The sequence below is a fragment of the Balaenoptera musculus genome, chromosome 5, assembly GCF_009873245.2.
Source record: "Balaenoptera musculus isolate JJ_BM4_2016_0621 chromosome 5, mBalMus1.pri.v3, whole genome shotgun sequence".
NCBI classification, from domain to species: Eukaryota; Metazoa; Chordata; class Mammalia; order Artiodactyla; family Balaenopteridae; genus Balaenoptera; species Balaenoptera musculus.
In genome coordinates, this window is record NC_045789.1 from 96,534,888 (window position 1) to 96,561,696 (window position 26,809).

Genomic DNA, 26,809 nt, shown 5'->3' on the forward strand with positions numbered 1-26,809 from the left:
AGGATTCCATCCACCATTGCTGACTTTGAAGATGGAGGAGGGGGCCACAGCAAAGGAGTAGAGACAGCCTGTAGGTGCTAGAAAAGCAAGAAAATTGAGCCTGTAGAGAGAAACGCAACCCTGCTGACACCTTGATTTTGGCCCAGCAAGACCCATGTCAGATTGTCAGAACTATAAGGCAAATAAATGATAGACAGATGATAGATAGATAGATAGATAGATAGATAGATAGATAGATAGATAGATAGATAGATAGATAGATGATAGGTAGATTTTAAGCCACTAAGTTTGTAGTAATTTGTTACAGCAGCAATAAAAATCTAATAGTCTCTGACAACCCCTTTTTCTCATCACTTCCTCCTTATTTTATGTGTGTTCACGCCTCCATTCCGTGCTGGAACAGGACAACATTAATCAGGATTCTTGTGTTTGCAAATCACAGAAATCTAACACACACTCAAGCAAAAAATGGGGGGGGGGTATATCTCCCATAAGTGGGACCTCCAAGGGATTGAGTTGGCTTCACTTCCAGCTAAGACAAGGCCCAAATCAGTCCACAAAGACTCTTGGTCTCTCTGATCTGCTTTCCTCTATATGCAAGCTTCAGCATTTCTACAATTCACATGCTTTTAGTGGCAAAACTGCCCTCTTTCTTTCAGGAAAGGATTCTAATTTGCCCATCTCTGTAGCGTAGGAGGTTGAAAGTGTGCTATGGTTATCCATTGCTACACTTAAAAATGCCCCAAGACTTATTGGCTTAAAATACAAACATTTCTTGTATTTACTCATGATTCTGCAATTTGGGCAAAGTCTGTGGAAGGCAGCTCATTTCTGATCCGTGTGCAACCAGCTTGAGGCAGCTCATTTGGGGCTCAAGGATCCACTTCCAAAATGGCTTCACTCATGCAAGCTGGTGCTGGCTGTTGGCTGGATGCTCAGCTGGGGTTGTTGTCTGGAAAACACAGTTCCCCTTCATGTGGCTGCTCCACATGGCTAGGTTGGGCATCTCACAGGATGGTAGTTTTAGAGTAGTTGGACTTTGTACATAGCAACGGGTTTTTCCCCCAAGCACAAAGTGGAAGCTTCTAGGCCTTCTTAAGTTTTGGCCCCAATAGACACAAGGTCACTTGCACTACATTCTGTTAAATAAAGCAGATCACAGGGCCCAGTCCAGATTTGAAAAGAGGAGACTACATACACAAGATCATGAATTCCATTGTTGTGGTTGGTTGGGGCCACCAGAGTAGCAGTCTACCACAGCGGATAACAGAGCTTTGTGAGTGATGGTCCAAGTAAGACCATCCGTTTCCAAAAAAATGGTACAGGCAGTCCCACAAAGGAAACAGGACTGAAAACAAACCTCAGGTATCCATAACAATCATTTCCCTCAGTGCTAGAAAGTATTCCATGAAGCAAAGCTGAATTTCCCTCTACGTCTATTGACTATACAGCTTGTACATTTCCTGGAGTTGGAGACGTGATCAAAAATTTAAAGTTAAGGAATTACGAACTTTTTTCCCATTTGACTTTTCTTAAACTATGAATGAAAATAATGATATCATAGAGCAAACACTACTAAAAAGAAATTAAATTGTGCAGGATTCATGAATAAACTATAATGTAGGCTAATCTGGTGATGTTTATTTGCAATAACCTTTTTAATGTGACAATTCCTTGGATATTGTAGTAAAATATTTTCACCCTACATCTATATTTTTATGGTTTGTGTTTATTTTCCACAGTATAGATCCCAAAATGTCAAATTACTAGAGCTGATTTATGGTAATTAGTTTTCAGTTAGAATATTTGAAATGCATTTAATTAATTTTAGCTGTTTAGCAAAGTACAATAAGGTTTTTTGCATTAACAAAGTTTTCTTTATAATATATCAGCTATGCATATGTTTAAGGATATGATGGACTCAGATTACTCTTATTTGAATTTTATATTTAGCAAATAAACATGCACTGTTGGGGATTAGGCAGTGTTTAGAAAATGTATGTATAAGGATTATTTAGGATGAAATTGCCAAAGATCCTGGAATATTTAGCACACACTTGTTGATTGATTTCACTTCAGTAAATATGAAGCAATAACAACTATATAAATTATTCAGAGACTAGTCATCCACATCGGGATTCTTTAGAGATCACTTCAGAAAACAGTTTGGCAGGGTATTCTTTTTATAGTTGTTTTTTTTTTTAATCCATGTACAAAAGAGATATAGATCCATACGAAATGGATAAATACTGATGCTTTTAAAATGAAATTAAACATTCAAGTGAAAATTGCATGATTTTTCCTCCCAAAGCTCTCTTTGGTAATTTATTTATCTTAAATATGATTTTTGTCTTTCAGGAAGCCTTATATAGTGAACGTAAGAGATTTATTAAAAACCTTCAATCGCTTGAGAGCGCTTTAGTACTTTGCCTCAAAATCTGCACATAGGCAAAATTCCTGATATTATGAGTTGGGATTTTCAGTGTAAGAGGATTTAAAATCTCTGCTAAAGCAAGGGCTTGTTAGCTGTTTCTAAGCGTCATATATCAGAGGGACCCAGCTACTTACCAATCGCTCAAACTAAAATGGGGCAGGACAGGACACGTGGAATGAAAGAGACCAATTTAGACCAAGTGGAAGGTATCAAGTTCTCTGAAAATGGCCCTCTTATTCTGGAAAGATATTTTATTCAACTCCAGAAGCAGAGAGAGTAATCAGCACTTACATAGGTATGGATCTCTTTGTACTTGCAGATACTGATCACTTTTTAAAGATTTCCCTTCATTAAAGCAATTGGAGACGTGGTGTTGGAAAGTGTTTTAGTGGTTGGGTGTTTGCAGATTTGAAGTTAGAGACCCCGGTTATCTACTTATAAATCATGTGACTTGGAAACATTCCTAATAACTTTTTCTTTTGTAATAACCTTTTTGGGTCTCAGTCCCCGATTCTCTTGGGGTTGTGCTAAAGATCCAATGAGTGAAGGCCAAAATACTTCACATACCACAAAGCATTACATTATCAAAATTTATATTATTATGACTACTACTACCAATAATAAAACATGATTGGGTAACTGGTCTGCAAACAATCCATTGAAAAATCCAGGTGAATTGGATCTGTTTTATTTTTTGAAAATATTTTAACTTAGAGAACACACGTGAGGTCCAAAGTAGTCAGTACATTTGCCACCCCTTATGTTTAAAGTATTAACTCTTACATTACTGACTTTTGATGGACACCAAATCTGGAAAGATGACTGTATAAATTTTTCCTGAATATTAGGGATTTTATTTTATTAACTGTAACCGAGAAGGAACATGGTGGGTAATAAAGAGAAATTTGCCTCCTGGTATGATTTGTATCCAGTTGGAAGTCTGGCAATGGTGTGGGGCATATGGGACCATCTGGATATTTTTGTTAATGGTTTGTTTCTCTGTTGTTTCTCTCCCAGCTATCGGCAGGACCCTCATCCCCCGTTACTTTAGCACTGTGTTTGAAGGAGGAGTGACTGACCTGTATTACATCCTCAAACACTCAAAAGAATCCTACCACAACTCATCCATCACGGTCGACTGCGACCAGTGTGCAATGGTCACCCAGCACGGGAAGCCCATGTTTACAAAGGTACAGGGCGGGCTCGGCAACAAGCCTTGGTCTTCTTTGGGTGCATTGAAGCATAGTAATTATGGTTGTCTTCTGGAACTTTAACCTGACTTCTCACATCTCAGACGCTTTCAGCACTGTGGGGTCATCTTTTTTGTTTGTAACATGGCAAGACCCTATGGTGAACCCTGTTCTAAGGGGTGTGCATGTGATACAGATCCCAGGGAAGTCAAACACGATAGACCCTCAAGACTAAGAGAAGAGAGTTTTGGCTGCCTATCAAACTTCGGCTGCTAAATTAGAATTTTGGTGTTTTTTAAAAATTGAGATATAATTGACATTTAACAGTGTATTTGTTTTAAGTATATGAAATAATGATTTGATATATGTGTATATTGTGAGATGATTACTACAATAAGTTTAGTTAACATACATCACTACACATAGTTACAATTCTTGTGATGAAGACTTTTAAGATCCACTCTCTTAGTATCTTTCAAATATATAATATTTGAAAGATACTAAGTATTGTTCACTATAGTCCATGATGTTGTATATTACATAGAATTTTGGTTTTTATACAAAGGGTCTTCTACAACTAAAAGAACACTCTCCTATTACTGTGCGGTCAGTATTTGTGTTTTGTTACTAAAATTAAACAATTTTTAAAGCTAAATTCAAATATTAACAAGCAGGGGAAAAAAATCAACAAACCACAACTCAACTAGCCATAATCTTTAAAGAACACAAAAACATAAAAATGTAAATGGAACACTATAGACAATCCCTTTATATCTTCTCCCAAGGAGAAAAATTAGTAAGAATAAATATTTAGTCAAAGAATCTGGCGAACGGAAGTTTATTTTAATGAACACTAGTTCATCGCATTTTGACTAAGATTCAATGTGAAACTAATTTGCAATATCAACGATAGCAGCTATCTCTTTTATTTGAAACACAAATGACAACCCTCTCTTTATAGTTAAGAGAAGTTGAATTATCAGGGTTAATTGCAGAAGCCCAATTATAAAACTGAAGATGTGTTTGTTACTTATGCACCATTTTGCAGAAAGAGTAGCTATAAAGTGTTTATTATTTAAAGTATTCTTTGATCATGGTGCGATTTAACCTTTCCGGTGCCCATGAGGGAGTAAAAAACCAAAGGAAATGCTTAAATGCTTATAAAATGCAAAAGCAAATCATTAAATGCCATTGATTTTATGGTATCTTGATTTTTGTCAATAGACATTTTAAATGTGGAAGAGGAGATGGGTTTTTCCCTTTTTCCTTTTTAACAGTTGAGCAGAGAGGAAAGTTCCCACTGCATGTGGAAGGCCATGCTGGAAAGAGCGTTTTGCTGTGTGGAAAAGAATGATCACCTAGATGATAGTTTACTCTGTCTGTGGCTCACCTATTTTCGGAGATACAAAACATTTACATCACCTTGTGGATACCTGAGCCATTTCTAGCATTACAAAGCCTGAGCACTGCAGAGAAAGCCTTTTTTCTGTTGCTTCATTATCGTTTGTGTAGGCTTATTGTTACTTTTAGGTCATTCAATGAAAACACACCAATTCCTTATGCTTTCAGGGAAAAAAGAAATCCGTGATATGTAAATAAAACTTTCCCATAATGAAGGAGCTACTTCCAAAGCCTGTAGCCGCTGAAAATAAAAATGCATGTTGAAATAGCGCTTTCATCTATTTCCTCAATTTCTTTCTTTCTCAGACCAAAACTTTTTCAGCAATGAGCACCGTCAGTTGTTCCGAAGATATAGTGCTGTACATTCTGGACTGGTTTTAAATCAAAAAGAATCCAGTTCTTTCGATGACTTGATAAAGTGCTTTTTTCATTCAAATTAAGAAACTAAGGTTTTCCTCTGTTGCATTCTCCCCTATCCTGGAGCACTGCCCTCTCAGATGGTACTCACCTCCCGGACGGGACAATCTCCCGAACTCAGCTCTCTTGGTCTCAAGCTTTAATTATTTAGATCACCCATCTGACTCTACTCCACAGCAATACATTTGCCAGCTCTTGTAATGAATATTTCTATACTGTGGTGAAAAATATTCCTTTCTGGAAAATGTAGCTTAGCTGTGTGGACTTCGTCCAGATGCTAATTATGCACATTTATTTTTAGAAAATTCCAAAGCATTCATTTTTTTTTCTCTCTTTTTTTTTTTTTTTTGCTCCTTGGTTATTATTATACTACCCAAAGAATCTTTCTAATTTTTCTTTTGTTCTTATATTAATTCAGAATAAGTCATCTTTATGTAATAAAATAATATGGCTATTTAGTAGAAAACAGGGGGCTAATGACATTTCAGTATCACAAAGTAAAATAGTTTGGAATTTTTTAAAGGGGAGCCTGCTATTATTACATGGCATTACTTAGCACATTATGTGAGGCACTATCGCATTGTTCTAATTTAGAATATCAATAAACTCTAATTCTCCAAATAGCATTTGACCCAGCATTTCTTAGTTGCTTTTATGAAAACGTGGTCAACTGGTGAATCAAAAATCAGCCGCAGTCCTAATCAACAGTAATATTTAATATTCCTCAGGACCATACTGCATGTTTTGCAATTTCCTGATCCTAGGAACATTATAGATTATGGATAAATATGTAATTAGAGTTTTTAAACACACATTATGAAGCCTCTCTTTTCTGTATTCAATTTCGAATCAAACTGGAAACAAGGCTTAATAATCAGAAGAGCAGTCACCAAGGTTTTCAGAGTCAAAGACCCCTTGAATTGTATTTGAGGGTGTGAATTCTGGCAGATAGTGAAAGAACTCCTCTCTGGGGTACATATTGGGTTATTTTGGGGGCTCACAAACTGGAACCATAATTACAGCCTTTACTGGACACCCTTATCACTTCTGTAAACATAGGTTCATGTTTTTTTCTGATCTCAATTATTTATTATGAAATTATTTACTACTGCAGAAAAGTACCATGGAAATACCAACCAGTTTTCCAATATGAATCCTCATTCATGTCTTTGACAGTTAGGTCATCATTCTTACCTTAGCCTGTACACCATGTTACCATGTTATACTCCAGGATTTATACATTTACGCTCTTATCCTGACTCTAACCAAATTACTATAATATCAATGATTGTATTGCTCTAATAAATGTATATATATATGTATTGACATATGCATTTACATATGCAGCATCTCGAAGTAAAACACAATGAGCTTTTTGCAATGGTTAATCTAAAAGCACTAGTCCATGCATGCTGTTCAAAGCATAAAGGCCAAGAAAATTAAATGAACATCCCCACCTAAAAAGTACATTGTATTTCATAAAAGCTACATGAGAATCATTTTATTATACAACTACATGGTCAGTATTGCTTTACAATTAGTCAAAGAAAGAAAAGGGTTAAAAAGCTACCGGTTAGTTTGAGAAATGTTCTTTTTTAGTTCTCTTGTTCCTGGCCTAGTCTCAAACTAGCACGTGATCCGCTGAACGCCTGCCAGCCTCTTTCTTGTTGATCCTCCGGAGACCATCTGTGCTGGGGGCATTGATTAGAGTGTGTCTGCTGGGATTACATCTTTTCTGTTGCCATGCCAACTAATCAGCTGATTTTGGTTACCACAGAAACAAAATGTCAGAGCTCACAGTACGGTAACATGAATTCAGCACAACAGAAAATGTTTTCTTAATTGGGGACCCTTTTGATTTTGGATTCCAAGTGAAAGGCAGCTTTTTTAAAAAAAGGCCAACTTTAGATAAAAGCTACATTAATTGTATTGATTGTAAGGAATGCACAGAATTTTTCTGAAAAGAGAAAACATTAATTCGCCTTCATAAGTTATGCCCATTTTTTTTTTACAATTTCCAAACAAGGAATATATACATTTTTTTTTTCTTAAGTGCCTCTATTCCATTTGCTGATTGTTGCATATAAAATAAATCACAAAGCCTTCAGTTTCCTTTAACCTCCATGATGGGGGCAGGGGTTGGAGAGACTGCATAGGGCTTGGGTGGAGGCTGTGGGTAGAATTACTTGGGGAAGATTAGCAGTGACCAAATTCTCTTCCATCTTTTCGTTCAAGGAAGTCAGTCATTTAATGTCCCTTAAAGAAAACACCCAACACAATCAACTTAGATTCAGTTCTCAGGATTCCTCTTTTGCACATGCTATGCCTTGGATAAAGATGATTTCTTGGTTTTGGCTGAGAAAGGAGGAGTGCAAGGCTGTTGAGATGTTCCCTTTTGTAGGCCCGTAGCAGTTTGCCTGCATGAAGAGTCCTCAGCTGGTTTGCTATGTCACAGTAAACAAAAAACACAGTTTAACTTGACCTTAGAGCTGCTCCAATTGAGTAATTCATCAGACGAACTCCATCCAGGCCTTCCCTTTATGAAATTCTATTCCAGTAGAAGTAAACCGAAACCACTCTCTGCTTGGGTTTATGGTTCATAAACACAAAACAAACAGATTAGATAATAAAAAAAGGATGACATTTAACTTAGCTAATATTTGTTTAAACAGCCAATAATCCCCCCTCTTTAAAAGAAAAGGATTGTAGCATCCAAATATCCCTTCCCTGTCCTGTATTGTCAATACATTCCTCTGTCAATGTCTGGCTGCAGTTACCTCCCCTTTGTGAAAGCCTCCACTGCAGGTAGCTTCTGTCATGTTAACACTCCAGGGGGAATTGCGTGTCTTAATCTCCATGCAGCTCTTTTGAAAACCTTGGTAAATTAATTCCGATGCTGATGAGGCTCTAGAGGAGTGAGGTGGGGACGCTGAAGTCTTCCCCAATTTCACTGTGCTTGACTCTCATGGCAAAGTTGCCAAAAATGAGGCTCTGAAGACCACTCAGCCAAGGAGTTTTGGGGCAAAGAGCCCAATGCCTGAAATTACCCACAGATTCTGCTAATTGGCCCTGAGTTAGAGGTCTTCACCCAGATTATCAATAATTATCTGACAGTGCTTCTGAGACCTTTGATAAAATGAAGATGGCAGATGTTATTAGCATCTTTCTTAAGTGGTGCCCTATCAACACGTTACTAATTCTCCTGCACTGGTATTTCACTTGTTTAAAGAAAATATTACCTTAAATTAGAGAGAATAGAAATCACCTAACCCAGTGCCTAGGACATAGTTGGAACTCAATAAATGGTGGCTTTTTGTATTAAATTCCCAAAGAAGGAAGTGATTATTAATATTTCATAAAAGGTTGATATAAATTGCTAATTATCTTCATGGACTATAGTTTTAGAAATGATCATTTTCCCTATTCAGTTTATTGCTTTTTTTTTTTTTAATGTGTAGTGCAGTGATTTCCCAAGTTTTGTTCTTTTCTCAGTCTGAGAAATCTTTCTTCAAAAAGGCTTGATCAGAAGTCCAATATTTAAAACAGATAAAACTGAAACTGTTCTGGTTGAGTCTAGAAAGTGAGTGGGAATCTCAGCATCCAGGTGGAGGCTAAGCTTTTCCCAGCAAAGCCCCTGAGACACTGCTCATAAACCCCCCAGGTCTCAGATAAGACATTACAACAACCCCTGGTCTAGGGTTCTGTGTTCTTTGGGTACATGTCTTTCATCTTTAAACTATCATTTACTGTCAGGTACAATACTAGGCAATCTATATACACAATTTCATTTAATATACTTTCCCAACAGTCCTACCTAAGGATATTATTATCCTCATTTTACAGATGAGGAAACTGAAACGTAAGGAATTTATTTGTTTTTCCCAAAGTTGCAAAATAAGTGGAAAATAGAGTCAGGATTCCATCCATTATTTTCTACTGCTTCTCTAAGGCAAACATGGGCTGAATAATGAACTGTAATTGTTTAATTACAACTGAACCAATATTATGCCTCCACTTCCTATCTCATATAGTTGAGATAGAATGAGTGCCATGAGACTACCCAGCATTTTCTTTCATTTCAAAGTCATTAACAGTGAAAAGAAAGGTAAATAAAATAAGAACTACATGCCAAAAATCATCTGACTTTCAAAAGAAGATAAAAATGCTACCCTGTCACTGATCACTCTATCAAGGAGTTTCTGAGCCTCAGAAACTCTGTCTCATTAATAATATATATTTTTCTTAAATTAATTTGGCTCCCCCAAAGCCTGTCCCTTTACGCAAGCAGAATTTGTCATGGCTGATAGGATGTGATTCAAGGAATATATTCTAAATGTGCCTCTATTTTCCACGTGTCACTAACTAATACCCACAGCCTTGGGTTAAGCGTTACCCTCTGGCATTTCTCTTTGGAAATGAAAACTTTCTGTGGTTGGGCAACCTTGTAGTAACTCATACGTAAGCAGGAATACTTTTATTAGATACTTTCTCCCAGAGTAGCATAACCAAGATTAGAACAGAGTTCAAACTCCTATGGTAGAAGCATAATGAAAGTGGAGAAAAAAGGAGGTGAAAGAGTACCAATTTTGTGGGGGACACACTGTGTGCCAGGAGTTTTTGACAAATCATTGCTATAAGATGGGTTTTGTCTGTATATTTACAAATGAAGAAATAGGGGTTCCTGGAGTTTCAGTAGTAACTAGTCGAGTTACCATTAGCTCATGGCTAGTGAGCAGCTGTGCTGTCTTTTGACCCCACTGATTCCAGATCTCACACCTGTCTTGGTTCTCCTTGGATACATCACCTGTGTCACATTTTTGTCAAGATACAGCACCGCCCAAGGGGAGTCAGGGAGACCACGCTGAGTGGCTGACCTGTGAGTTACAAAAATGTGGTGATCACAAAGTACCTAATCACTGAGTCTGTTGTTTGTTGCTTCCAGGTGTGTACAGAAGGCAGACTGATCTTGGAGTTCACCTTTGATGATCTCATGAGAATAAAAACATGGCACTTTACCATTAGACAATACAGAGAGTTAGTCCCAAGAAGCATTCTTGCCATGCATGTAAGTAACTTAATTTCTATTTTACTACCTTCCTTTCATCCCCTCATTTTACTCAAAAAGGAGAAGCCCCGCTTTCTCACCATGAAAGAACTCCCAGAGTCTTCACACTTTAGGTGATTAACTCTAAATTATGAGTTTTGCCCCCAACCATTTTCATCCACAGGCCCCTTTCCCCCTCCTTTGTTTCTGAGTTTGGTGCATTGTGAGCCTTTTTAAAAAATAATTTATTATTTTAAACTCCAAATTGAGGTTACCTCAATAAACAGTTTGTACTTTTCTTAAATTCCATGCAGTCATTATCAAGCACTGCTCTGCCTGGGCTAATAAACCTGTTGTGTATAAATGGGCAAAGAAATAGAACAAAGAGTAAGAGAAACAGTTTCCAGTTTTGATTAGAACCATCCGGCAAGACTTGGGGCTCACATACCTCAGATCCGTGTCAGTGCCCTTCCTAACCACAGTGCTGGGAAGGAGCAGAACACCTGGGGTCCTCTTGGTTGCATTTGGCCATAAATCACATCAAATTTATTGAGCACAAATGAGGTGCAAGGGTGGATTTGATGCCAACCTAGAGAGATTTTTAAAGGTAAGACTTGGTAGGAACTCGTCAGGTCAGTCCCTTAAGAAGGAGTCACATAGCATCAAATTAAATAAATCCCTCTTCCAGAATGCGCGATGCAGCAGTTTCTGCGAAAATGCTTTGGAGCAAAATCAGACCGAATGAGCCTGATTTTTTTAAGACCCTGTACAATGAAAAGAGAATACAGTCACGGTAGTGAGCGTTTACTGGGTGTTTGATACGCAGGGCCTGTGCTAAGCATTGTGTACACCTTATATTTAGTCCCTACAGTAACTCGAAGAGGCGAATTGTTTATTACTCCTATTTTCGAAGTAAGGAAATGGAGGCTCAGATAGGTTTAATAAGTTGTCCAATGCTTTTCAGCCCAAAAGGAACAAAACAAGATTTCGATTCAGCAGGTTCTGGCTCTAACACCCAGGCCGAGAAGCTGTCTGTCTCGCCTCTGTTCCTACCCAGGCTGTCTCCCCAGGCTTTTGTCCTCAACACCCTCCTACCATCTGGTTTGTCCAATCTCTACCCTTTCCGCCGACCCTGTGCTTTCTGCTGTACACCTGAGTGCTGGACACTCTCCTGCTACATTCTTTTTGCCCATCCATGCCCGAGTCCTCCTCAATTTTCAAAGCCCAGTTCACACCCTTCACTCTCCTTGAAGCAGTCTGGAGTAGCCATTCTTATTAGTCTCAAAATAGACAGAGAAGCAGCAGCGTAGAGTAGTGGTCAGGAGCCTGGGCCTGAGAACACACGGGTTTGAATCCCTGTTCCTGTGTGACCTTGGGCAAGTGACATGACATCTCTGTTCTTTCAGTCCCTTGTCTATAAAATGGGTATAGTAATAGAGCCTGCCTCAGAGGATTGGTTTGAAAATTAAGAGTCAATGCACATAAGCGCTTAGGCCAGTGCCTGGCACATAGTAGGACCTCTGCAAGTATTGGTGATTGGCTATCAGCAACAATGGCCATGACGAAAGCAAAAATATCCTTCCATGGGTTTATTATCATCCTGTCTTCTAACTGCAATGTGAGCTCCTTGAGGTCGACCACAACTATTTGATGCGTCGCTATAGAACCAGCTCTTCCTGGAACCTGGAAGGGGTTCAATAAATACCAGCTCCACATCCACAAAGGATCCCCTTTCCAGAAATTAGCATGAAAAATGACAAGCTCTGACTGTTTCTCCTACATTTTATTTATATACACAAAGCCAGTTGGTTGTATCATTGTGAGGAAAATTAAAGTAAAAAAAAAGAATAAATTAAGGTGTTGGTATAACCTAGATGGTCTCATGAATGCAGATGTGGAGACAAAGGGACGTTTACTTAAGACTTCCTCTGTTTAGCAACAGTTTATATCAATTTAAAAAGAAGGAAAGACAAACAGAAAGAAAGAGCATCAACTAAGAGACTTTACAATGGAATCCACAAAGAATTTTCATTTTTTTCTGGTCAAACTGAACATTGGGGGTGGCCCGCAAAACATTACATCTTTTTTTTCTGTGCCTGATACTTTGGAAAATATTATGCATACCCTTGCAGTCCTGCAGGATGAAAATTGTTGAGGACATCTATTTCTAGCCTCCTCTTAATGGGGAAGAGAGTTAGAATTTTTTAATAAATGTGTATATTTCATGGCAGTTGCAAAGTTTTCACATTTAGTCCTCTCGACTCCAAGCTGTTAAAAACAACACTGTCACAACACGCAGCAAAGGCCAGTCCTAAAGCATGGCTCTGCCAAATCCAGACCACACCTTCCCTCGGGGCAGGGTGGGCGGCAGTGCCAGGGACCTTGGAGCTGTCCTGGCTGGACTTAATGACCCTCCTCCTGAAGGCACAGGGCCTCTCACAGAGGAAGTAAAGTCATTTCTCCCATCTGACTCAGTTTGATTCTCTCCGGCAATGGGTCTTGCACCACTGATCCAAAAGTGTCCTTAAGTGTTATATGCAAGTGTCTTCAAAATGTAAATTAAATTATCTCCAGCAGCCTGCCCCTCTGAGAAAAACTGACAAGGTGCAGATTGTATTTCTCAGCAGCTGTAGCACAGTTGAGGACCTTGCTGGTACCATCTTACAGGGATAAAATATACAATTTTTTTCCTGTTTAGGCACAAGATCCTCAGGTCCTGGATCAGCTGTCCAAAAACATCACCAGGATGGGGCTAACAAATTTCACCCTCAACTACCTCAGGGTAAGACCAATGGGTTGATTATATTTCCTGCTGAGTTTGAATTTAGAGGTTTATATGTATCTTGAGCCAAGGAATTAAAATGAGGTAATATAGCACAATACGTATATCTTTTTAAATTTATTTTATTCAAGTATAGTTGATTTACAATGTTGTGTTAATTTCTACTATACAGCAAAGTGATTCAGTTATACATATATACATTCTTTTTCATATTCTTTTCCATTATGGTTTATCACAGGATATTGAATCTAGTTCCCTGTGCTGTACAGTAGGACTTCATTGTTTATCCATCCTGTATATAATAGTTTGCCTCTGCTAATCCCACACTCCCAATCCTTCCCTCTCCTACCCCCCACCTTGGCAACTACAAGTCTGTTCTCTATATCTGAGTCTGTTTTTGTTTTGTAGATATGTTGATTTGTATTGTATTTTAGATTCTATATATAAGTGATATATGGTATTTGCCTTTCTCTTTCTGACTTACTTCACTTAGTATGATAATCTCTAGTTCCATCCATGTTGCTGCAAATGACATTATTTCATTCTTTTTTATGGCTGAGTAATATTCCATTGCATGCATGTACCACATCAACATTTGCAAATGTTGATGGGCATTTAGGTTGTTTCCTTGTCATGAAAATTGTAGCACAATATGTATGTCTTATACCACAGTGTGTGTGTGTGTGTGTGTGTTTGTGATCAACAGACGATTGGGTTTAATTAACAAAAAGCATCAAACCTAGACTTTGTCAGTGTTGAGCTTCTTCTCTATGTTTGTATGACCCCTGGAATAAATTATTCAAAGGCTAGCAATGTCTCTTTCATAAAATGCTTTGGCACTATGTCCCTTCTGATTGTCTCAAGTTTCCAATGTGCTTTTGTTGAGTTCACAGCCTCTGCGTCTGTACCCAGGGACCAGTCACCTATGAGGAGGCTCAATGTGCCCTCCAGAGAGAGTCCCTTGAAGAAATTCACCTCAGTGCTATAACACAGACATTTATTTCTAAGGCTTCTTAGGGACTCTCTGTGTAACATGTAACAGATTTTCTGGTTTGGATAAAAAGTGAATTTTTATTTAAAAAAAATTAAATGTTAGGCAAAACTCTCTGCCCACATAACACTTACAGCCTCCGTATTTGGTCTAACAGGGTAAAATATATCACACTGGTTTTTAGTGTGGAATGGCAGTCATCACATTGCAAAGACCACTTCTCCAGGGCCCGACCCCATCATAATGTTTATGCTATTGTTTCTTTATCCTTAAGTGCAGGTTTGTGAATTTTGTTTTGTATTCACAATCCTCTAAGTACAATCATGTTTGCATACATTGAAATGCTAAAATGTCCTGGCTGGACTTCCTCCTCTGTAAGTGAAGAATAATTTGGACAAATGTTTCCAAGTCATGCCCTCACTGCAATGTGCCAGGCACTGGGCAAGACGCTGAAGATTCAAAGACAAAAGTCGTTGCACCTGTTATCAAGAAACGTCCTCCTATGAGAGTCAGACCCATAAAGACAGAACATTATATGCAAAATGGTGAATACCATGATAGAAGTTTCCAGATGAAATTATGGGAGAACAAGATAGACATCTCAGAAGAATCAGTCAGAGAAGGCTTCATGGAAGAGATAATGCCTGTGTAGTGTGTGAAAGAATGAATAAAGTTAAACCAGAGAAAAGAGGAGGAAGGACATTTCCATCAGAGGGAGCAGGAGTTAGGGGTTGGAATTCCAAGCAGTCTGTTGATGCTGGGACATGAAGGGATTAGCCAGGAGAAATGGGAGAGAGAGTTAATTGGGAGCCAGGTCTTGGAGTAACTGGCTGCCTGGGCTACTGGGCCAGGAGCCTCTGAAAAGATTAAACATGAGGATGGCAGTGTCCCCTTCTTGGGTGCGCAAGAAGAGTCTCTTTCTATTCAGTTTAGATGCCCCAGAGCCAAATCCAGACGTGGCAAAAGCCAGAGTCAGCTTCACTTCCCACAACCTCACCCCCAGCATGCCCACCAATTTGGCAGCCCTGAGCCAGGTCGTTCTCCACTAAACAGCCCCCTGGTTCCTGCTCAGAGGAAAATCAGAGTCTGCCCAGGAGGGTGGATCCAGAGGGGAGTGCTCCCAGCCAAGGCAGCCGAGGCTATGTTCTCCTAAACCTCCAGGCTCTGCATTAAGAACTGCTCCCTGTGGCGCTCCTGGCACAGTGGGAGTGGGTAGCAAGGTCTGGGCAAATGAGGGTCTGCAGTGCCGTTCCAGCCACAGGAATTCAGAAGGATGCCCTACACTGCTGGGCATTTCTTCTTGTCAGGAACCAGGAGAGATTTAGTTTAAACTGTCTGAACATGCCTCTCCTTAGGCGGATCAAGAATTTCCACACTACGTACCCTCAGCTGACCTCACATAGGAATCTAGGAATTCGGAGTCTATCCTAGACTTGGTCGCTAACTCGCTGCTAAGATCTTGGACAGATCCTTTATTACATCTTTTAGCTGCATTTAACACAGAGAAATAAAGGCTGAATTTCCCTCCTCCCTACCCGCACCCCGCCCCCAGTTGCTCTTATTGTCATCAGTAAAACCGTGGCCTTCACCCTGGGGTCAGCAAGGCCCACTGGTCACCACATCTGCAGTTCTCTGCTTCCAGCCCACGAAGAGTGAGGACATCACACCTGCAGAGGGGGAATGACACAGGGAACTGTGTATGGTTTGGGGCAATAGAGAGTAGCGTTTCCAAGGCTACCATCTGAAGTAGCGCTAGCTGCAGGCTCTGCTGTATGTACACATCCTGATGTAGCTGAACTTCACAATGGCCCACGTGCACCAGTACCTTCCCCACAAGAGAGCGGGCACAGATGGTGTAGGTAAAGTCAGTCACCCAGCTTCAAGCCCCCAAATGGCAGAACCAGGACTTGAACTCTAGAATCTATGTGTTTCATGGCAAAACTGCTGCCTTTCTAGTAAGAAAGTAGAATGATAGTTTTTTTTTAATTTTTGTATCGAAGTATAGTTGATTTACAATGTGTTAGTTTCCGGTGTACAACAAAGTGATTCATATATATATGCACACATATATATTCTTTTTCAGATTCTTGTTTATAGGTTATTACAAGATATTGAATATAGTTCCCTGTGATATACAGTAGGTCCTTGTTGTTTATCCATTTTATATACAATAGTGTGGATCTGTTAATCCCAAACTTCTAATTTATCCCTCTCCCACTTCCCCTTTGGTAACCATAAGTTTGTTTTCTATGTCTGGGAATCGGTTTCTGTTTTGTAAATAAGTTCATTTGTACCATTTTTTTAGATTCCACAAATAAGTGACATCCTGTGCTATTTGTCTTTCTCTGTTTGACTTACTTCACTTACTATGATCATCTCTAGGTCCATCCATGGTGCTGCAAATGGCACTATTTCATAGAATGACGATATTGATAGGAATTGGGTCGTGTCTTTCCTGCCTTGACGGGGGAGTCAGCATCTCTCACTGGGTCCTTAACCTACTTCGCCAAAAGTAATATCAGCTCCTGGTACGGTTTAATGGGAGGATTAAGTAAGACAATCCACGTAAAGGGCTTAGCCCAGAGCCTGGGGCAGAAAGTACCCAGTTAGTGTTCACTTGGGTGTCCATCATTGTTCTTCATACTGGAACCACTTAGAGCAACATGGCAGCTGGCTCTCTTCTGTCACCCTGGTACTCCCAACACTACTTGATTTCCCCGGCTCTTGCACCCTGGTTCAGTGGCCATTTGCCTTTCTCGCCTGCACTCACTCCATCACTTACTCATCTATTGATTGCTTCAGGACACTTACCGAGCCCGTTCTATCTTCCTGGCTGTTTGTCAGATGCTGGGCCTTCACCGTGGAGACGTGGCCTCCTTCCTAGGGTGGCGCTCACAGGCTGATGGGCAAGGCTGGCGGGGTGAGGTAGGCTAAAGCTCCAGTGAGGCGTGCTGACATGGAGGGATGTGCAAGGCCCATGAGAGCCCAGGGAAGGACCCATGGGTCTCAGGAAGACGGTCAGGATAGAAGCCAACCTCCCATCAGCAACCCCTCCGGGCAGCTATGAGCCACTTGGCAAATCATGGCTGAGCAGATTTTCAAACTCAGAATCCAAATCCAGGACACACGGGCTTCCATGATGAGACCTGGCCTGGTCAGTGGTCGCTAAGAAGGAGAAACAAAAGTTATTTCTTCATTTTAGAACCAGAATCTAAGATTTCTCTGGTACTCTTATCACCTACTTTTGTTAAGACAGTTGAGCAGTCAGAAAAACCATTTACTTATAAAACTGCTTTAAAACCTGGAGCTCCCCCATCCTTCTGAGGAACTCAGCCTTTGTCTCAAGCCTCAGAAAGTCAGGTGAAGTGTCGTTTAAATAGAGTTACTGAGGAACTTCAATAACTATGCCCAGTATCTGAAGAAGGGGTCAGACGTTTTATGTTGACAAATATGAACGCAAGACCTTCTAAATCAGTAGAAGAATTTTAAGAATCAATGCATCCTGCTTTGAAAAGGAGGAATGGAGATTTTAAATACTCCAGACATCTGACATTTCAATAAGCTTTGTCTTTCATGAAACGAAATTAAGCAATACAGAAGGTAGGCAATTATAATCACCTAGCTTCGCCAGAACAAGTTCATTTATTCCCAAGAAATTCCGAATCACTCTCAGGGCAGCCTGCCTTCAGGGAATGTGCAAAGCCCACCAAGGCGGCTCCCCTGTTTGGAGGAAGGAGCCTGCGAAGCACAGCAGCCCAGCTCCAGAGCCTGTGAACACAGATGATGATGCTGGTGCGTGGGCAGCACTCTGCTGGGGACTCTGGTGACCTGATTTTTTTTTTTTTTTTTAATGTGGGATGAATATCAGGAGTCCCACTTTTTTTTTTAAATTAATTAATTAATTAATGGCTGTGTTGGGTCTTCGTTTCTGTGCGAGGACTTTCTCTAGTTGTGGCAAGCGGAGGCCACTCTTCATCGCGGTGCGCGGGCCTCTCACTATGGCGGCCTCTCTTGTTGCGGAGCACAGGCTCCAGACGCACAGGCTCAGTAGTTGTGGCTCACGGGCCTAGTTGCTCCACAGCATGTGGGATCTTCCCAGACCAGGGCTCGAACCCGTGTCCCCTGCATTGGCAGGCAGATTCTCAACCACTGCGCCACCAGGGAAGCCCGACCTGATGCTTTTGAAGTGACCACAGAAGAGCCGTTGTCATTTGATTTGAGTTGTCAAACTGCCTGCGTTCCCTCGGGCACATCCCAGCACATCAAGGTCGGAGGTGCACGGTGCTTGGAGGCCAATGGCTGGTTCGCTGGTCCCCGAGGAGCAGAGGCTGGAGGCGGCCGAGCAGAGATGATGCCCTGACCAGGCCTGGCCTCACTTCCTCTGCAGGCCGCCTCGGTGACCTCTGGGAGGCCAGGGCTTACTGACCGAGTGTCCCTGTGGTAGTTATCCGGGCTGGGGCTGGGGCTGGGGCTGGGGACGGACCTGCAGAGTGAGTGGCTGTTAGGCACCCCGGAAACCGGGTAGTGTGTTTCACAAAACGTGCCCACCGTCTCCTGGAGAGGGAGTCATTTCCTAACGTGGGTGTGATGGTGCCCCTCAGTCAGTGCATTCTGGCGAGGGAACGAGAGAGGGGAGGAGGAGGTGGGATTTCAGGAACGTGTCCTTTACCATGTTTGCTGGACACAGCAGTAGGCCCTGCTGTCCCTGGTATTCCTTGAAGAGGCCACAGGAAGGCCGGGTGCCCTTGGAGAGGCATCGGAACAAGTCCAAGTCAATGAGACCTGCCCGTGGCGCCTCTTCAGCTCCCCCCAGATCCCCTTCGCCCATTATTCACTGTTCATTCCACAAGCATCTCTAAGACACCACTCTTGTGCCAGGTCTCCAACACCCTTAAGGAGATCACTGCCTGGTAGGGGAGAATGAAAAAAAATGTGCTGGGAGGGAAATCTGTCCGGGTACAGTAATGCACATTATGCTAGCTAACGTCACTGAGCACTTCCTGTGTGCCAGGCATGCAGCTGTGCTCTGTGCAGGGAGTCTTTTTTTTAATACAACAACCTTACGGGACTCCTGTTAGTCCTATTTTGCAGATGAGGAAACTGAGGCACAGGGAGGTAACTTCCCAAAGTCACAGAGCCGGTGAGTGGCAGAGAAGGGATTTAAACCCACGGTCTGACTCCAGGTACAAAGGATGGAGAAGTTGTTGGACGGCGGGTGTGGAACGTATAAGTCTTCAAGGAGGAACTGGCCCTTGAATTGAGTCTGAAAGATGAGTAGATGGTCCCAGGCAGACAAGACAGAGGGTCAGCCATGAGCAGTGTCAGAGAAGGATGCAGAAATCTGGGGGGCTGGGGGAACACTAGACAGTTCCACACGGCTGGAATGTAACTTTTAAGTTTGTTTAAGGATTTTGGGTCCAAAATGTACAGCTTAGCTGAGTGGTATAGTTCTAGAGAAAGTTTTGTCCTGGGAAGAGCACGGCATGGTCCAGGGAAGCACCTCATGCTGAGTCCTGGGCTAAGGGGTCAGACAAACAAGAGGATGTGTCAGAGGACAGCCACTTGCTAGCTTTGTGACCCTGGGAAAGTTAATTGACCTTTCTGAGCCTGTTTTCTTATCTGGGAAATGGGATGTAACACCGCCCTCGCTGGATTCCAGTGAGATAAATTCATGTGGAGCTCCCTTCTCTTTGCCAAGTGCACTCTCATAAAGGTCTCTGGTCCTTTCTCCTGGGTAGAGTCGAGTCTTTCAGGTCTCTGGTCCTATCTCTTGGGTGGAATCAAGTCATTCACTGGATTCCCCTGTATTCAGAGTTATGAGAAGAGCTCTCGTGGGTCAGCACACCCAGGAGTCCCATGCTTCTTTAATTCTCGACTTTCATTTCATCAAAGTGAAAGCCCTTTCTAACTCAGTGTTTCAAATTGCCATCATTTCAAATTTCTCATATGCAGTTCTTATATGTGAATGTTTACTGTACACAGAAACTGTTTTCTTTAAATAGGTTTAAAGAATAAGACTTTAAAATTGAAAACGAAATAATTGACATCTGTTCTATTTCCTATCCCATAGAAAGAATGAGGGTTGGTAATGCAGAAACCCCGTCGGTAAGCATTTAAAGGAAACTGCCACAAACCTCTGGCTCGGCCATAAATGGAATGTGCCATTTTCATTCATCTCCCATCAACAGTAGAGTGGACAATCCTTGCCCACTGGATACTGTAGGGACAACACTTCTTTATACCTTGAAGGTTTGGGGTAGTTTGGCTTTGTTTTTAAATTTTAAGTCAATCATCTGACCAAGAAAGAGACTTTTGGGGTGGCATCTACTATGTTCCAGGCTCAAAAGAGACAGGGCCAGGGTGTTTATAAGAATGGATAAGGCACATTCCCTTTTGCGGGGAGTTGAAGACACTGTTATAAGTAGGTCTGCTTCCACTTCACATTGTCCAGCCTCAGCTGGGGACCTCAGGTCATCCCAGAGTGTTCCTCCTCTCCTAAGAGCCTGAGGATACCCATCCTTGTTGGTCTCAGCAGATGACTCAACTTGGACTCGTTTACAGTTTCTAGTGCCCTCGTCAAGTGCTCTGCTTCTGACTTTGGCACTCTAGGCCCTCCGTGATGGGGCCTCTGCTGCTTCCCGGCCTCGTCCCACATCCCTTCCCCATCTCACATATCATCCTGTAGCCACACAGACCTCCTGAACTTCCCCGAACTCGTCATGCCCTGTTGCTTCCATGCCTTGGCACAGCATGGCTCACTGCCTGCAACATTGTTCCTACCCTTGCCTTCCATCCAGTTTTCCCAGGCTAGCTCCTCCTCATCCTTCAGGACTCATCGTCCTTCACCTTCTCTGAGAATCTCTCTCTGACTCTCAGCGGGAGCAGCTGCCCCTCCCCTGTGCCCCTGGTGCTCTGTACACACGATCTCCTGCTTACCTCTTGGTAGGTCCTGCATAAGAGTTGTCACTCCACGCATCTGTCTCCTGTGCTAGACCCAGAGCAACATAAGGTCAGATTATCTTGTATTTCTAGGGCCTCACAAGGTCTAGATCACGATAAGCACCCAGTAAATGCCTCTTGAATGGATGGTTGGTGGATGGGAGCTTGGTAAATGGAAGACTAGATTTTGAATGACATACACACACAAAAAGTAATAGATCTCGGATGAATTCACCTGCCCTACAGTATTTTTTTTAAAAATGTGTGATTCATTTTCAAAGTCACTACCTAGAACTTCACCATGAAATCTAAAGAGAAGTAGAGCTGAATGCATCAAGGAAATGAAAGAAACATGGCGTGGGGCCTCCAGATCGCTCTAGTGTGCAAAATTCCCACTTAAAATACTCAGGCTTCCCAATGTCAAATTTTTATTCTAATACCACTACTTCTACTTGCTCTGAATCAGCATTTAATTTTTACTCTAAGTGCCGTTATGCCCTTCTCATTATTTTGGAAATGTGTTCTTTCAGACCTCGAGGACACATTTCTTAATGGGAGATTATTTTTGCCTATTTTCTTTGACCAGCTTTTCCTGATGCTTGGATACACAAACTTTTTTTAAGCATTATGTTTAACGCAACTTTAAAACGTCTTATTATCCTGTATCCCCGCCAAAAGATATTTTCTTTGTGTTTCCTCTTACTCTTTATCCATCTAATATGCATAATTTCTGCATAAATGTAATCAGTGTACATACAATTTCTTAATGTTATTTGGTAAACACTTTTGCATGTTTCTACATAGTTATCATATTAGCCATTTATCATTTATCACCCTGCAAATATTCCAGGGTGGGGCTAACCAAACCATTTCTCTAAATGTCAAGCGCTGAAGTCATATTCAAGTTGTTGCTGTCATTAATACCATTCCTCTAAGTGCCCTTGCCGTGTCCTGCTCTCAGCGGTGTTCTCTGCAGAGGCGGAGCTGTGGAGGCCATGTGGGTAAGAAAAGCAAATGTGCTTCAGATTCAGAGAAATGTGGGTTCAGATGCTAAACCCCCTACGACCCATAACAGCCTTGAACTAGTCGTTTAAATTCTCTGAATCCCACTTTCTTCATCTGAATATCAGGAAGAATAATGTCTCACAGGTTGGCACAAATTACATTTTATAAGATTAGATGAGTTACAAAGTAAAAGAGCCTGGCACACAGGAGAAGCATAATAAACACTAGTCCCCCCCTGTGCTGTCCAGAGCAGTGGATCAGGGCTCCAGTTTCACTTTTGCCACTTTCTCCTTCTATGATATTGATTAACTGCCTTAATTTCTTGGAGCCCCAGTTTTCTCACGCATGAGTGATTACGTACATTGTGAATCACAGGAACTGAATCTCAGTCGAGGGTTAAAACGATCTTGCATGTGAAGAGCACATGTAACTTGAAATGACTTCACCAGGAAGCCAAGTAAGTCTCATTCCATTTATCAACTCCTATACATTGGTCATGGCCTTGAATTCTACACTGAGATTCTGAAGCCAGATGATAGATCAGAAAAAAAGAGAAGTGATAAATGAATGACATCTGCCGAGGAGGGTGGCAGGAGGGAGTCTGAGGCATGTGCCATATATTTGGAACCCCCTTTCCAGTACAAAGTATAATCATTGTCACTGGGTGTTTTCAATACGATTTATAACCTTTTGTTGTTGTGATTGTTAAATAAATCTACCCCTTCAAAAAAGCAGTGTCCTCAACTGGGAGTGAAAGCACTGAGTTTTCACGGGAATGTTTTTTGATCCTATACCTTTAATTTCCCAAACGAATGAAAGTTTTTGTTGTTGTGATTGGTACATTCTAAAGATCATTGGTCCCTGCATGTAGCTTCTACAGATAGCAAAAGAGTATTGTCCAATGCCTGGAAGAATTGAGCAATTAGCTTTGGAAAATGACCCTCAACAGAATGACGTGACGTGACCTCTTGGAGTGGCCGTGGCTGGAGTGAGCGTTTTGAATCGTGCCAAGGTTTTTTTTTGTTTGTTTTTTATTTTTATGAGGCTTGACTGCCAGCCAGCATATTTTCCTTGGTTTTATGACACGAGAAAGGATTACAGTCCAACCCCCTTTCCCATCTGAATGCCAAGCCAAGCCTGAGGATGGAACAGGATCCTTGCTCAGAGATTGAGATGAACCAGCGTTACTGGCAGTCACCATAATTATGGGCTGGCACCTGGGCAGACCGCTGAGCGTTCACGCAGGCAGACCAGCAGCACGCTCTTACTAAACACTGACGTTGGTGGCGGGGAAAGAACCATCCCAGCAAACCTCCGGGGCTTCCCACAGGGCCTTCATGGTGTGAACCCTCAAAAGGCCCACAGCCTAAAACGTGCTATTCACTCTGTGGTCCTTGGATCACTGCAGATTTGCAAACTGTTTGTTACCAGTTTGTGATAAGTCCAGAAAACGAGAATTAAAAACTTTAAAACTACTGTAACAGTCGGACATTGCCAGGACATCCAAGTTCATATGGCGGACTCAACCCACTGACCAGGCTATGGAGCAGTTTAGGTGTGATTCAACTCCCGTGGTGCGTGGCCACTAGTCAAGTGTTGGGAGCACACGTGACCCGCCGTTGAACAAGCACTGGCTTAGAGCACTGGTCATGAATCGTATTCAGAGACCGTTCAGAACCACCGTGACCATCATAACACCATTAGTTAGCCAGGAACTTCTCTGTTTCTCAATAAAAGGATGAGACAGGAATTATTATCCACATTTTACAGATAAAAATCAGTCAGTGCCTAAGGTTGCAAAGCTGGTCCTGGCAACAGTGCTTCCCAGGGCTCAGGCCTGCCTGTTCCCCAAGCCCCCTGCACACCCAATCTTGGTGAGGACAGGCTCCTTGGCCTGGGCCTGCAGGAGAGATGGTGCTTTAAGAGTGAGGGATTTGGCCTCTGAAACAAAGCTGTCCCACCTCATTCTGACTTTTCCACTTCTCCTCCTCCTCCTTGGAGAAAGGCTCCATCTGAGTGAAGGCAAAGAAAGGCCTTCTGAGCCATGAGAACAATGCACGCATAGAATGAGTAAAACCTGGAACACCCAAAGGGAACTTTTAATTGCATTTGGAGATGGAAAAGTAGTGCACGTGACCACATGATAAGGGAATTAAAGCAGTTAACTCTTAAAGAAGTAAAATAACCATAATACAGAGACAGCCCAGTGTCCAGAAAACAGTGATTTCTAAAGTCAAGCCAAAAGAAACAGCTATCAGAACATTAAAAGAAAAAACTATACACCCACACACACACATACACACAAACGTATTTTTACAGAGCAGTCCTAACTGAAAACAATTTCAGAACCACCCATGCTTCTAAAATTCTTGGCCTTAAAGGTACAAATAGGGCTAGGATTAAAGAAAGTAATTTCCCAGTCTCGGCGCTAGAGAAAGAGAAAGAAATTGTTGTTTAACAAGACACTGAAAATCAGGGGAGATGGGAAGGTGGGAAATGGCAGTCTGGGGGGAAATGGCTGAGGGATTGCAAAGTGAAGTGCAGGATGGAGCCCAGAATTAATGGTCCTGAGAAACAGCCTTCCTAATTGTCTAGAATGGGTAAAAAATGTATGTCAGGAAAATTCGGGGCAGGGGGCAAGGGGAGAGCTGTTTGAATTTATTTTAATTTAAGAGCACAGGCAGGGAAGTAGCCTGAAAAGTGAAAAGGGGCTAGTAGGTTTCACCGTGTAGCGATGGGGCTCGAGACCTTTCTCTGTGTCCGGTCTCTGTTGTTCTCTAACTTTACCTGGGCACCACCTCAGTGCCCACAGAAAACTCACATTCCTTAGAGATAGCAACTGTTATTAGATGGCATGACCTCCTCATTTGTCCCCAGCAGAGTTCAAGGAGCAGAGTAGGTAGAAAAGAAACAAACATGTGAAAGGGGGGAAGGCAGATGAGGTTAAACTCTCCAGTCCTGATCTTCATAAATCCACTTGGGAGTGGCTGGAAATGTGAATCATAATTAAGAGAAAACAAGTAAATTTTAAAGTGTCCACCATGCCCCTCCCGAAGAAGAGAGGGCAGTGAACTGAGATTGTTGAATACCTACTATGGGCAAGACACAAACTTGGCTTTATTTAATCCTCACAACTGGTTTGGGAGGTAGGTGTTCATGCCTCATTTTACAGAAGAAACTGAGATTCACTGCGGTTCTGGGGCTCATCTAAGGTCATTCAGTGGGTAAATTGCCAGGCTGGATGGGATCCCATGTTGACCTGGTGCCCTGCCCACAGTCATGCTGCAGAAATGTCACCTCCTAACAAGAGCTGGGTTGAAGATTAGGTCAGTCATTTCCACTGAGATGACCAGGCTGTTTTGCCAAATTGTCAACAGAAAATTATCAACAGACAATTGTCAACAGATGCCATGGATGGAGAACACAGAACACTTAAGCACAGGGAGGCCATTGGCCTGCAAGGCCTTATGGGATCTGACCTCACCAGCTTCATCTCATAGCAAGCTCCAGTGCCCTGGCCTGATTTTTGCTTTCCAACCTATTAAGTTCCTCTCCAGGGCCTCTCTACTTGCTCTATCATATCATTTATCTAGCTATGGAACCTTGGGCAATTTTCTATCCTTTCGGTGCCTCAATTTCCTCATCAACAAAGTGGTGATAATAATATTCCCTTACCTCAATGGGTCATTGAGAGGGTTAAATGAAATGGTACTGGTGGTTAGAATAAAGCCTGGAATGTAGTAAGTCCTCAATGAATAACATCATCATCGTCGTTGTCGTCATTATCTCCACTGCCTGGGATACTCTGCTACAAGGCTGTCTCCCTATTAGTCAGCTCTCAGGACACGTCACCTCCTCCAAGAGGTCTTACCTGATCAGCCAGTTTAAAGTGGGATCCCCACCTCAGTTATTTTCTGTTGCCTCCTTACTTGGCTTATTTTCCATGTAGCATTTTTCATCAGTTGAATCATCCTACCTAATCATCAGTTTTACCCTTTGGTTGTTTCCCTGTCTCTTATGCCTGTCACTGGAATGCAGGTTTTTTTGAAAGCGGGAATCTTGTTTCTTCTTTCCTGAATGGAGAACCAATCATTTTAAGTCCACTCAACTTGAGATGTGCTCCTTGATAAGCTGGAAATTTTAAAGAGCAAACCATTTATAAAATCCCAATTCCAAGTGTTGCCTTGGAATATGGAGGACACTTGTGTGAAGGCTATTAACCATCCTTGACACCACAGACTGAGTGCCTGTAGCACTTTCCTCTAAGGATTTGATGTTCTTATTTGCAATTATAAACAACCCTGTTGGTGAGGGGAGGGGAGGGATGTCATTAACTTTATTTGATAAATGGTCCTCATCTATAAAACAAGGGAGATAAGCATGACTTCTAAGGACTTCTAGTCAAGCATTCTAAAAAGAAGGAATACAAAATAGAAATATTAACAAGTACCACAAATAAAGAATTTATAAATCCCATGCTATAAATGAGGAAACTAAACCCAAGAGGTTCAAGGCTGATCCAAATTCAAGGCTACCTGCCTATTAACATAGGATAGTTTCTGGCTTTCTTTTTGTCTCCATTTGCAGGACTCCTTCACATCCATTC

At 41.6% G+C, this 26,809-nt stretch overlaps 1 protein-coding gene across 10 annotated transcripts in view; it reads left to right on the forward strand.

Moving 5' to 3' along the window:
• The window catches only part of LDB2 (LIM domain binding 2), a 382,402-nt gene that overhangs the window by 298,032 nt on the left and 57,561 nt on the right, over positions 1 to 26,809 (forward strand). For all 10 annotated transcript variants that reach the window (XM_036853159.1, XM_036853158.1, XM_036853162.1 and 7 more), the window contains 3 exons: positions 3,452 to 3,624; positions 10,385 to 10,507; positions 13,185 to 13,268. In XM_036853159.1, the coding sequence (XP_036709054.1) occupies positions 3,452 to 3,624; positions 10,385 to 10,507; positions 13,185 to 13,268 (380 nt within the window). The remainder of the gene's footprint in view (positions 1 to 3,451; positions 3,625 to 10,384; positions 10,508 to 13,184; positions 13,269 to 26,809) is intronic.